Source organism: Lynx canadensis, chromosome A1 (assembly GCF_007474595.2).
Source record: "Lynx canadensis isolate LIC74 chromosome A1, mLynCan4.pri.v2, whole genome shotgun sequence".
In the NCBI taxonomy this organism is placed as follows: domain Eukaryota; kingdom Metazoa; phylum Chordata; class Mammalia; order Carnivora; family Felidae; genus Lynx; species Lynx canadensis.
Window position 1 is genome coordinate 19,891,095 of NC_044303.2, and position 12,017 is coordinate 19,903,111.

At 36.1% G+C, this 12,017-nt stretch overlaps 2 protein-coding genes across 4 annotated transcripts in view; one reads left to right on the forward strand and one right to left on the reverse strand.

The window, feature by feature from the left end:
* Positions 1 to 5,292, forward strand: part of LOC115510275 (integrator complex subunit 6) — an 88,440-nt gene extending 83,148 nt beyond the window's left edge. For all 3 annotated transcript variants that reach the window (XM_030309943.2, XM_030309934.2, XM_030309954.1), the window contains 2 exons: positions 21 to 114; positions 2,018 to 5,292. In XM_030309943.2, coding sequence (XP_030165803.1) covers positions 21 to 114; positions 2,018 to 2,111 — 188 coding nt within the window. In that variant the 3' untranslated portion in view covers positions 2,112 to 5,292. The remainder of the gene's footprint in view (positions 1 to 20; positions 115 to 2,017) is intronic.
* A 546-nt stretch (positions 5,293 to 5,838) lies between these two features.
* Positions 5,839 to 12,017, reverse strand: part of SERPINE3 (serpin family E member 3) — a 31,065-nt gene continuing 24,886 nt past the window's right edge. Inside the window, 3 exon segments of the mRNA XM_030309980.2 lie at positions 5,839 to 6,054; positions 6,057 to 6,178; positions 6,684 to 6,770. Coding sequence (XP_030165840.2) covers positions 5,839 to 6,054; positions 6,057 to 6,178; positions 6,684 to 6,770 — 425 coding nt within the window.

Genomic DNA, 12,017 nt, shown 5'->3' on the forward strand with positions numbered 1-12,017 from the left:
TTTGCTTCTCTTGTTTTAAGAATATGAAAGAATCTTCACTTTACTGAAGCATGTGCAAGGCAGTTTACAAACAAGACTAATATTTTTGCAAAATGTCATTAAAGAAGCATCAAGGTAAATAATCTGTTGTACATTATGAAATGATTATGAAATGAGTCCCCAGTTTATAGTCAGTGTTGTAACAGTTGTGACTGTTATAACAGTATCTGTACTTGTTGTGTTATGCATGCATATGACACAGCCATGTGTGTCCTCCTCCTCCTCCTCCTCCTCTGTTTTAGTTTATTGAAAGAAATTCACTTAGAAAATAGCCACACACAAATTCTTCACCAATTATGGACCTTTTCTCCCTGTAGATTATAGATACTTGCATAATTCTCATTGATCCTACTCTGTGCCTTTTTGGGGTCTTTATATTTTATAGCCTTCAGCTTTTCTCCTTTATATATTTGGACTACAGTTGATATTAATCAGTGATTAGAAATAACCTTGGAAGACAATATTTGAATGCTGTTCATTTGTACGTGGGAAAACATGTAATTAAGGGGAGCAGAGTTGGACAAATGGGCCTTATTCTGATTGCTTCAGTAGCCCAGGATTATGTACTTTAATACAAGGAATGTGGATCAAGATTATAAATGGTAACTATGAAGTGCAATTAACTGGAAAGCATAGTTGTATGAGTAGTGAGTACACAAAACATTTTTCCTTGAAGACTTCTTTAGTATTATAAGAAAACTTAGGGTTATCTCCTCTGACCTTTCAAATATACACAGCCTTTAAAAGTCCCCCAGTTTCTTCCATGCTATTCTTAAAGGCATTTTTAGATAGAGCAGTTACTTGGTTTTTTTTGTTTGTTTGGGGTTTTTTTGGAGTAGCTAGAGCATACACCACTTTGAGGGTTCAAAATAAGGCAGTAACTTTTCATGTTACTTATTTTGAGTATTTATTCTTTATGTAACATTCTGTCAGCTCAAACTTCATCATGGATTTAGCCATATTCCTGGTGGCCTGCACTCTCTACTTCTAACACCTTTTAGAGAGTTGTGTAATATTATGGTGGCTATTCATATTAATTTACAAGTAGAGAGGAAGTGGATATAGATTGGACAGTGTTTTTGGATATTCTAAAAAGCATCAGCAGTATTAATAACTTATGTAGACGAATGCAATTTTAGTCTACTATATTAGTGAAGAAAATTTTAAATTGCCACTTGAACTTGCAATGTTTGCTGTATTATCCTATACTGCAGATGTCTAATTATCCTTGATTTGTTAGCTTTCAAACTGTAATAGTAGAACACCAGGGTTTTTAAACGTTACTATCCAACTGTCATTTCTTCTTCCCTTTTGTGGGGATTATATTCATACTTTGTTCACATTCTTTCAACATACAACTTTTAAAGAGCATAGGAAGTACGGGCACTTGGGTGGCTCAGTCAGTTAAGCGTCCGACTTCAGCTCAGGTCCTGATCTCACGGTTCGTGAGTTCGAGCCCTGCGTCGGGCTCTGTGCTGACAGAGCCTGGAACCTGCTTCGGATTCTGTGTCTCTCCCTCTGTCTCTGCCCCTCCCCAGCTTGTTCGTTCTCTCTCTCTCTCTCTCTCTCTCTCTCTCTCTCTCTCTCTCTCAAAAATAAACAAACATTAAAAAAAAAAATTAAAGAGCATAAGAAGCTATTGGAATCATTGCTTTAGGAGTCCAAATTTTGTTGGAATATTTGTAACCCTTGTAAATGTTAGGGTTTTTTTTCTTTTTGGTTGTGGAACAAATATCTGACTTCCATTGTACCTGGGCCTGGATTATTTGTTTTAGGAACAAACTGCAGTTCTGCACTGATAAAATAATTTGCTTATTATCTTCCAGTGGATTTTATATATCATAAAGTTGTTGTTTTTCATTTTCATTTTACTTTGAAAAATCTTCCCAAGGCAGTTTCTGTCTTTAAAAAAAGCATTGTACTGATCTATATCCATTAAAAAGAAATTGAGAGTGCTATCACTTATTTTTTTATACAGGTTTAAAAAGCGAATGCTAATAGAACAACTGGAGAACTTCTTGGATGAAATTCATCGACGAGCCAATCAGATCAACCATATTAATAGCAATTAAAAGAAAACAGAATGTGGCCACTTATTTCACTATCTTCTCCAAATACAAAGTAAATACAAGACTGTTGTGATCTTGAATTCATTTTTTGACATGCATTGTTGGCTATTTGAAATACTAAGAGCAAGTCTACAGATCCTTTTTCCATCATTTTACAGTGACCTTTTCTTCATTTTGGTTTATTTTTGTAATGTGAAAAATATCACTCTAAAACACATTTTTATTTAACAAACTAAAAATATTCCTCCAAATCTCTTGCTTGTCATTGACTCTTGCGTGTCAATTTCCCTCAGGTTCTATTTTCTTAAACCAACCTTTAAAATTGTCACCTCTGTTAAGGTTGAACTTTGCCAAAAAAAAAAAAATAATAAAAAGTTACTTTGTAATTTTTGGGGAAAAAAGCACATACATTAAAACTAGGTAATGTTTTGTATATACAGTTATTTTGGATATATTATTGTAAGTTGTACAAATGTATTTTGAAGAATATTTAAGAAAAGCACTTTTGTTATTCCATCAATAAATGCTCTATTTTACTCTTGTGTGGTTTAGGAAATAATCACATTTAAAGTAATCATTTAAAACCATCTTAAGGATAATGGAATTTTAAAGGCCTTGCTTTTTAAGCATTGGACAAATACACCACTTGAAGTTCATATTTGTTAAAGCTAACTGTAATTATCTGTTACATAATCTGCATTGTCTTTTTACTCTATGTTCTTAGATTTTGTTGGCTACACCAACATACTCCCATTTCTGCCTAGATAATAGAAAAGATGGGATCTGTGGCAAATAGGCACACACTTTAGAAGCTGTTTAAAATGCAGACATCTTTGACATTATTGGTTTCCTTACTCCCCTTCAACGTCTTTTTCCGTTCTCACTAGGATTATGGGTGGCACTAAGTTGAAGCTGCCAGTTAGGGAGGTGTAAGTTTGGGGCACACCACATAGTCTGAAATGGCCAGCCTTTGGCAGCTTGATGCCATGCTTACAGAAGTCCCACAACAAATTGGGAGTTCAAAGGGGATCTCTTTGTTTTCCTCTGCTGTTCTTACACTTAAACTCTTCATTTTGTTTAGAAGCTAAATGGAAAGGAAACATTTAAGATGACTTCGCTCATTTTGTATTCCCCCTGAAATACCCAGGATAAGGAAAAACCAACACTATTCATTGTCCACTCTCAGTCCAACACGACCTCAGATGACTTCACTGAGGACGTTGACCCTGTGACCAGACTCCTCACTCACCTTTCATAGATCACTGCTGTGCCTTGTAGTGCTTTTGGGGTAACCAATAGAAAAGAAGGTTAAAATACATTTAGATTAACAGAGGGCAAAATAAATTTATAAAATTATAGTAAAATTGATGGAATTTTAGTTTCATAATATTTGAAAATCACATACCCTTATCTTTTTACACTTTCGCGGAACATTTTTAAAATTTCAGGGGTATAGCAGAATGCGATTGTAACTTTTTATGAAGAAAAGCATAGTTGACAGTGGAGAACATGCTTGAGATCTCTTAATTTAGTCTAGGGGATTTGAAACGCTCCCAATACTGAAGACAAATCCTGTCAAGAAAAAGAAGCATTTAATGTAACGTTACATAGTATTTTCATATGCAATTCTTTAAACCTTTTTTACCTCTACAAAATACCTTTAAAGCAGGACATCATTTCATAGATGGAATTGTCAAGGTAATTACCTGCAGTCACTGCTAAATTCAGGAGCTACACAAAATCCAGAATATATTGTCTGGATTTAATTGTCTTAAATTATGTATATTTAGATTCTGAGATTAATAGAAGGGTTTACAAGTCATTCAGATAAAAGTTCATACTTAACAAGAATATTTAGGAAGGGGATTCAGTCTATTCCGATGTTTAGCAGCTTTCCTTATCAGGAAGTTCTTATTTCCATTTTATAGATTGCTCCTGAGGTGATCATCTTTAAACCCTTCACCTTGATTACATTCTGGGGATGAATCTGGGAAGAGCAGTTTGTTCAGTCTCCTCTTTCTGTCCTTAATCTCTCTGTCACCATACTCGATAGCCTCATCCAAAACCTAGTCATAAGGTTTGAAACTAATCAAAACTCAAGCTTAATATCCCATCTCGAAGGTTTTTTACATTTTAAGAAACTGGGCATATTAGTTAAATTAGTGAAATACTATAGAATTCTTGTAAGCAACGGGGGGTTGAATTTAAGGGGAATATCCTGTCTTTTTTGGCCCTCTAGGTCACTGGGTGACTTTAGGCTGGACAAATGATATTCTCTAACAGTTTAATCTTGAGATTAAGATCGTTTTTCTTAACGTTCCCATATGTGTCCCATTTGTCAATGGATTCATTATTTGCCCTTATCAGTAAGATGTGTCCATTTGGTGTACTGAAGGCTGAGACTGATTTCTATCTCTTCGACACCCCTCTCACCAGGAGAGTAGTCACTGTGCCGTGTGTGGTGTGGGCAAGTACCTCCCAGAAAGAGGTAAATAAATTCACAAAGACTATATTCAGATGTGCGGCGGATTATGGAACTGGTTTTGGATTAGCCTTTTATGTTCATGTGTTTACTGAGGCAGTTCTGAAAACTCCTATCATCGAAACAGTGGTGTGTCCTTTACTAGTGCAGAGGTTTTACGTCATTGTTACGCAGCTGAATTCCAAAAGAGATATCGGTCTCTTTAACTGTCATCAACTTTTATTGGCTATCAGCTTTTGACAATGACCTTCCTATTTGCATTTAGTCCTGTCTCTGTTTCTTGAGGGAGTAGAGCCTGTCACTTTTTTCATCTTTCATTTTTTGGACATGTATCCTTTCTAAGAGAGGGCTCTCTGTTGCCTGTTCTGAGTGATAAGTGACAATTTCATCTAATAAACATGGGGATGGAATGATCATGGTGAAATCCTAGGAGGATATATTCTGTTGATGGACTTTTTCTCCCCAAATAATCTCCCAATAGATTATTTCCTAGTGAATGATTATCTTCATCCTTTTTGTCACAAAAGTGTTCCTTTGATTTCCAGCACAAGTTACAGCAGTATGCAAATGATTCTCAGATAAAATGATGTTGACAGTATTTCCTTAACAATTTGTGTAAAACTTATGCGTAATTTTCATTATTCTAACTTTTGACTTTTTTTTCTCTCCATAAATAAAAATAATGCCTGATGTTTAGTTAAAGTAGATCCACTTTTGCTTGATTTTGTTAGTCTTGTTCCATCCTATTTCTTTTTAACACATTGTTTCGACTTGCCAACAACTCTTTACTGAGAATCTCTTTTCCTTCCTAGGCTGATAAATAATGGGGAGGGGGGAGGGGGAAACACGGAGAGGAATACTTAGAATCCTTTTTCATCGCTGAAATGAGAGGAGCTCTGCTTGTCCCTCTGATGTGCTGAGGCTTTGCCTGGTCCATACCATTTCTGGCTTAAGATGAGGTTGTATAGTGGAACTAAGAAGTACTTGGGCAAACACTTGATTTTTGTGTAATTTCAGCCAGCTTGAGAAAGACCAACAGAAAAACTATAGAAATCTAGGTGCATTCACTAGAATACTGGGGTTGCTGAGTCGAAAGACTCCTTGGACACACGAGTGCCCTGAAGGAGCTATATCTTTTGTCCTACAGTGAGGCAACAATGGGGGGCGGGGGGGGGGGAGTCAAGATGAATCACTTACATTACTTTCATGATCTTTCTGAGTCTTCCCCAGCAGTAGAAACCTGAATTTTTAAAAATCCACATCAACAAAAAAATGAGCCGAAAAGCCAAAAACCACACGGAGGGTATTAGTTTCCTTTGTAGTTAAGAAATGTTCCCCTTTCTCAGGATACGCGACAAGAAACTGGGAAGCTTCTGAAGCACCATAGAAACTAGCTAGAAGGAATGCTTGTTTTAGGCTGCAGTGGACAAATGGGCGCTTGTTGCTAGAGAGATGCTGATAAATATTTAATATATCTGAATGGTGTCCAGAAATACTGTCATACCTGTGTTGGGTTCTCTCAGGAAAAAGAAGAATGGCCGATCTGCTTTAAAAAAAGGAATCCGAGACCTTTTCAGTAACAACAGAGCTGCAGGAGGGAAAGAATAGGAGACTATTACATTTTTTATTCATTTGAGGGAAGTCACTATTAAAATTGGAGCCGAGGTCAGTTATATCCCTTGATTTCTGAAGAAATCAGAACATCCTAATGTATTTGTGTAGTGTTATGATGGGGTACAAATGGGAAAATTAAAGAGAAAAGATGCCACTTAGCAACCCCGTGTCCCATTTTCAAAATGTTCCATGGAATGAATTCCTTACTGAAGGTAATTTTCAGAATGACTTCATCCCTTGTTTATGGGGATGATGGTACAAATCCTTTTCAAACTGGATTTCTCTTCTCTCGCCATTTTTCAAACTCTTTGTGTTAACCTTCCTTTTTAAAAAAATGCTATACCACATATACCACATCTGGACTTGGGGTTTTGAGTGGGAAAGTTTAGAAATGTGGAGATTGAACTGGATAAACCTAACAAAGGCATAGAAGGGCAAGAGGTATGACTTGAGCACTGCTGACCCCTTGATGAACATACCGGTGGCCGTAGACGCCTTGCTGCCTTCCTCGGAAACCTCAATCTTGGCTTTGTGGATCGCTTCAGAAACATAAAAGCCATCTTGGCCTAATCCCAAGAAATAAAAATGTGAATTGCTTATTTCCATTTTTAATGCATTTGGCTTAAGGATTTGAGTGTACTTTTAAAGAACGCGCTTAATGACAGTCTCATGCTGCTTACTATAGCTAGGGAGAGATTTGTTTGGAAAATTCTGAAGCTGCGATTTTTTATGTAACTTTCAAAACCTCGGATTTGGTGAGTTTAATAAATAACCCCTCCCAAATTAATATTTAGAGCTGGGCCCTGTTTTTTCAATGTTAATTTTCCCAAGTAACTTGTAGTTAATATTGAAATCCTCAGCCAGTATTTTCACCAGAGGATGTGTCAAAATGCAGATTCTGGAGTCCAAGAATCCTTTTTCAGCCAGCTTCTGAGATGGTTTCCCTTGAATGCTTTCTTGGACTGCATTTTCAGAGCCACTTTTAAATGACAGTTACAGGTTTGTACTATGGGCCTTAAAAGGCATAACTCTGTATTAAAAATGTGTCTCAAGCTGCATTCTATATACTGAGGTATATCAGTTAGGCAATTAACTTGCATGGGCTAGCATCTGGAAAGATAATGAGAGGTCAGAACTATAATAGTTGTGTGCTATCAACTTCAAAGATATAAGCTTAGCAAATAGGAATAGGAGTGATTAAGTTGGAGGAACTGACAGGTTTTTTGTAATTTAACCATTAATCATTTTTAAACAGCTCTCCACAGTGAAATGGTACTTGACGACATAATATTGAAGGAAAGTAAGAACCTTTAGAACTAGAAGAAACTTCAGAAGTCAGTTATACCAACCCTTTCATTTGAGAATGAGCTGTTAAGTGACCTGAAGTCATGCACTTGATAGAAGTAGAACTTGGGCATTTGCAGGTTTTCTGACCGTGCAGCACCCATTTCTACCCCACCCCTCCACACAAACAATGCCACCTTTCAAAAAGTGTATTCTAGTCCCCTCTCTCATGCCACTGGAAAGGGGTCTGTGGCATGAGCCTTAAAATAGTCATTTCAATATACATGTTGTATTTAGAGAGAGCTGTGTTTCATCTTAGACTAATTAAATTGTTTTGCATTTTTCATGCACATACAAGGAGAAGCAAATGAATGTCGTGAGAGCATAAAACCAGCCGAGTATAGGATATGCAGCAGGTTCATCCATCTTCTAAATAAGGTATACCCAGGAAATTGTGAGTTGGCTGTATTTGTTGTAAGAAACAGTTATTTTCCAGCATCATTGAAGGGGACCAGACAAGGGCCAGAGGAAGGGAAAAATCAATGGAAACATTGATCTGGTATCATTTGTCCTAAAACCAGTAAAGAATCTGATTTATTTAGATTTATTTAGAGACCTAGTTGGTTCTCTAGGATCTGTAGGATCTTTTAGAAAGTAAATTTATCTCTAATTAATTGTCTCTCTCATTCGTTGAGTGAACAAATGCAGTGCCAGAGTTAGAATTCTGTGGATGAAAAAAAAAATGGTTCTTTGATGGTCATGAGGTTTTACTAATCTGTGATTTCATGACTATGGTATGGTGTCTGAACATTTAAAATAAGTGTTAATGAAGTTAGCAGAAGTTCACTATGAAACTCTGTATCGGCTAAAATGTAGTAAATGTGGTTGTGTTAGAGACCAGGCACCTTGACACAGTGTGAAAAATGGGACCAATTGGTATGAGTGAGTCTTTGGTTAGATAGACTTGGCTATTACAATTTCTGGATACTGCAGCCAAGGAGCTTCATTTAAAGAGCTTTTCTCCATCACACTACAGGAGTGGCCCGATAATTGACAGTTACATGTTGGCACAGCCAAGATCCGTGGCCTGTCTTGCCCCAGCATCCACACCTCTCTTAAATTATATCTCTGGTAAGACTTAACATTTCAGAAGACCAACATTTGTGATCAAAATAAGAATTCAGGAGTCATCTGTAGGTTTGCGTTTTTCTTCTTGTGTGATCTTGTATTACAGATCCCTATTTGCTTGCTTTTGTCAAGTAGCTACTGAAATGTTATGCAACTAATGAAGTCAACCTAGAAGAATCCAAGCACGGAGGAATCTTCCTACTTTGGGCTCATCTTTTCCTGTTGGCATTGTTGGCAGTTGCTTTGTGCCATTGAGGGTCATACAACCTGTTTTCCCCAAATTTGTTCCCAGATTGTTTATAGGTGCTATTCTATAAAAAGGGTTCCATGATGAATTAAGATGGGAAATGCAGGTTGAATAGTTTTGTGCTTTTGTTTTTACTAGTGGACTTCTTAGAGCTGATTATTTGCTATTGTTTGTAGTGAATCTCTGCAGGAAGACTGTAATATGTAGTGTTTAACCATAGAAAGACCCACACCATCCCCTGTCTCTAAATTGACCAGATTAGCATTCTGGGAAAGTGTAGCCCCCTATAAACCATTTGCTCCTGTATTACATTTCATTATCCAAAGCAAAGTAGTAAGATTCTTCCTACCCTTCCTCCTGGCATACTCTCCACTCTTCCATAATATTGTCAAGAGTTTATGTCAACCTTTCTTTTTAGATTGTTAGCTTCTAGAAGGCAGAAGCTAGTTTATCAGTTTTAAACCTTTTTTACTTCACCTAACATAATAATGCTTGGTACATCTATGTGTTTAGTAAACGTTGGGTGAGTGAATAATAGACACTCTTCATGTTGTACATTTGTTTCATTTCTCCATAAAACAGCTGCCTTAATATTCTTCAATCTGAGTTCACCTGTAAGGAAATGTTGGTTGGTATCTATAAAATCATAGGGGTACAGTACAGAATAGGTCTTCGGCAAGTTTCACCCAAACGACTGTTTCAGTGTTCTTAGAGACCATCATTCTTTGTTCGTAGAGACCTCTTTCCCCTTTGTTCGTAGAGACCATCATTCTTTGTGTGTGGTTGATCAGTCTCAAAAGGCTTAAGAGTCTTCTTCCTAATGACATTGTGTAAACACAAGACTTGGAAAATGTAAACCAATATCCCAACATTTGATCCTCAGCTTCTCATAATGTAGGATAAACATCATTTGCTGTGTTATTTGCCTTTCCAATTATTATTACTTACTATTGACAAATTTAGTGGCTTTAAAAAAGTTATTACCAGAATTTCCTTCTAGTTTATCTTTCTCCTCTTTTTATTGCTTAGTTGTAAAATACGGAATGTGTCCATAAAATATGGAATGTAAAATATGGAATAGCACCGAGCCCAGGATATAGAGAGAGATTACTAAAAAGAATCTGAAATGGCCCCTGAAGCCAGGATGTGGTTTGTTGCTTTCTCTATTCTCCTCTTGTCCACTTCTCTTGCCACCCTAGCTTTATTGGATTATAACTGATATAACATGTAAGTTTAAGGTACACAATGTGATGATTTGATATATACATGTATGTACTGCAAAATGATTACCACAATAAGATTAGTTAACACATTCGTTGCCTCACATAGTTACAATTTTTTTTTGCGTGTATTAAATTGTAAGATCTATTGTCTTTGCAACTTTCAAGTAGACAGTACAGTATTGTTGACTATAGTCACCATGCTGTACATTACATCCCTAGAACTTATAACTGGGAGTTCGTACCCTTTGACCACCTTCACTCAACTCCCCAACTCCCCCGCTCCTAGCCTCTGGCAACCATCAATCTACTCTGTATTTCTATGAGGTTTGATTTTGGTTTAGGTTCCACATGTAAGTGAGATTATATAGTGTTTGTCTTTCTGTATGATTTTTTTCACTTAGCATAATGCCCTCAAGGTTTTTCTATGTTGTTGCCAATAGCAGGATTTCCTTCTTTTTTATGGCTAAATACTAGTCCATCAAAATATATATACCACAGCTTCTTTATCCATTCATCCGTTGATGGACACTTAGGTTTTTTTTCTGTATCTTGGCTATTGCAAATAATGCTGCTGTGAACACGAGGGTGCAGTTATCTCTTTGACAGTGATTTAATTTCCTTTGAATACATACTCAGAAGTAGAACTGCTGGATCATGTGGTAGTTCTATTTTTATTTTTTGAGGAACGTCCATAGTGCTTTCCATAGTGGTTGGACTGATTTACATTCCCCTCGATAGTGCACAAGGGTTCCTTTTTCTATATCCTTGCCAGTATTTGTTATATTTTTTGTCGTTTTGATAATAGCCATTCTAACAGGTATGAGGTGATATCTCACTGTAGTTTTGATTTGCATTTCCCTGATGATTAGCGATATTCACCATATTTCCATGTGCCTGTTGGCCATTTGAATAATCTTATTGGGAAAAACGTTCATTCAGATACTCTGTCCCATTTAAAAATCAGATTATTATTATTTGCAATTAAGTTGTGTGAGTTCCCTATATATTTTAGATATTAATCTTTTAGATATGTGGTTTATAAATATTTTCTCCCATTCTGTAGGTTGCCTTTTCATTTTGTTAGTTGTTTCTTTTGCTATGAAGATGCTTTTAGTTTGATGTAGTCCCACTTGTTTATAGCTTTTGTTGCTTATACTTTTGGTGTCAGATCCAAAAAATCGTTGCCAAGACCAATTTCAAGGAACTTTTCTCCTATGTTTTCTTCTAGGAGTTTTATGGTTTCAGACATTTAAGTCTCTAATCCATTTTGAGTTAATTTTTGTGAATGTTATAAAATAGGGGTCCAGTTTTATTCTTTTGCATCTGAATATCCAGTTTTCCCAGCACCATTTATTGAAAAGACTATCTTTTCTCCATTGAGTAATCTTGGCTTCCTTGTCAAATATTAGTTGACTGTATATACATAGATTTAGTTCTGGGGTCTTGATTCTGTCCCATTTCCCTATGTGTCTGTTTTTATGCCAGTACCTTACTGTTTTGATTACTATATATTCATAATACAGTTTGAACTCAGGAAGTGTGATCCCTTTAGCTTTGTTTTTTTCTCAGGATTGCTTTGGATATTTGGGGATTTTTTTGGTTCCATATGAATTTTAGAGTTTTTTTTTTTTCTATTTCTGTGGAAAATGTCATTGGCATTGGCATTTTGATGGGGAGTGCATTGAATCTGAGGATTGATTTGGGTAGAATAGACCCTTTAACAATATTAATTTTTCTGATCCATGAACACAGGATATTTTTCCATTTATTTGTATGTTTTTCAATTTCTTTCATCAATGTGCTGTGGTTTTCAATGTAGAGATAGTTCACCTCCCTTGGTTAAATTTATTCCTAAGTATTTTAATGTTTCTGATGCAACTATAAATGAAATGGAATTGTTTTCTTTATTTCTTTTTCAGGTACTTCATTGT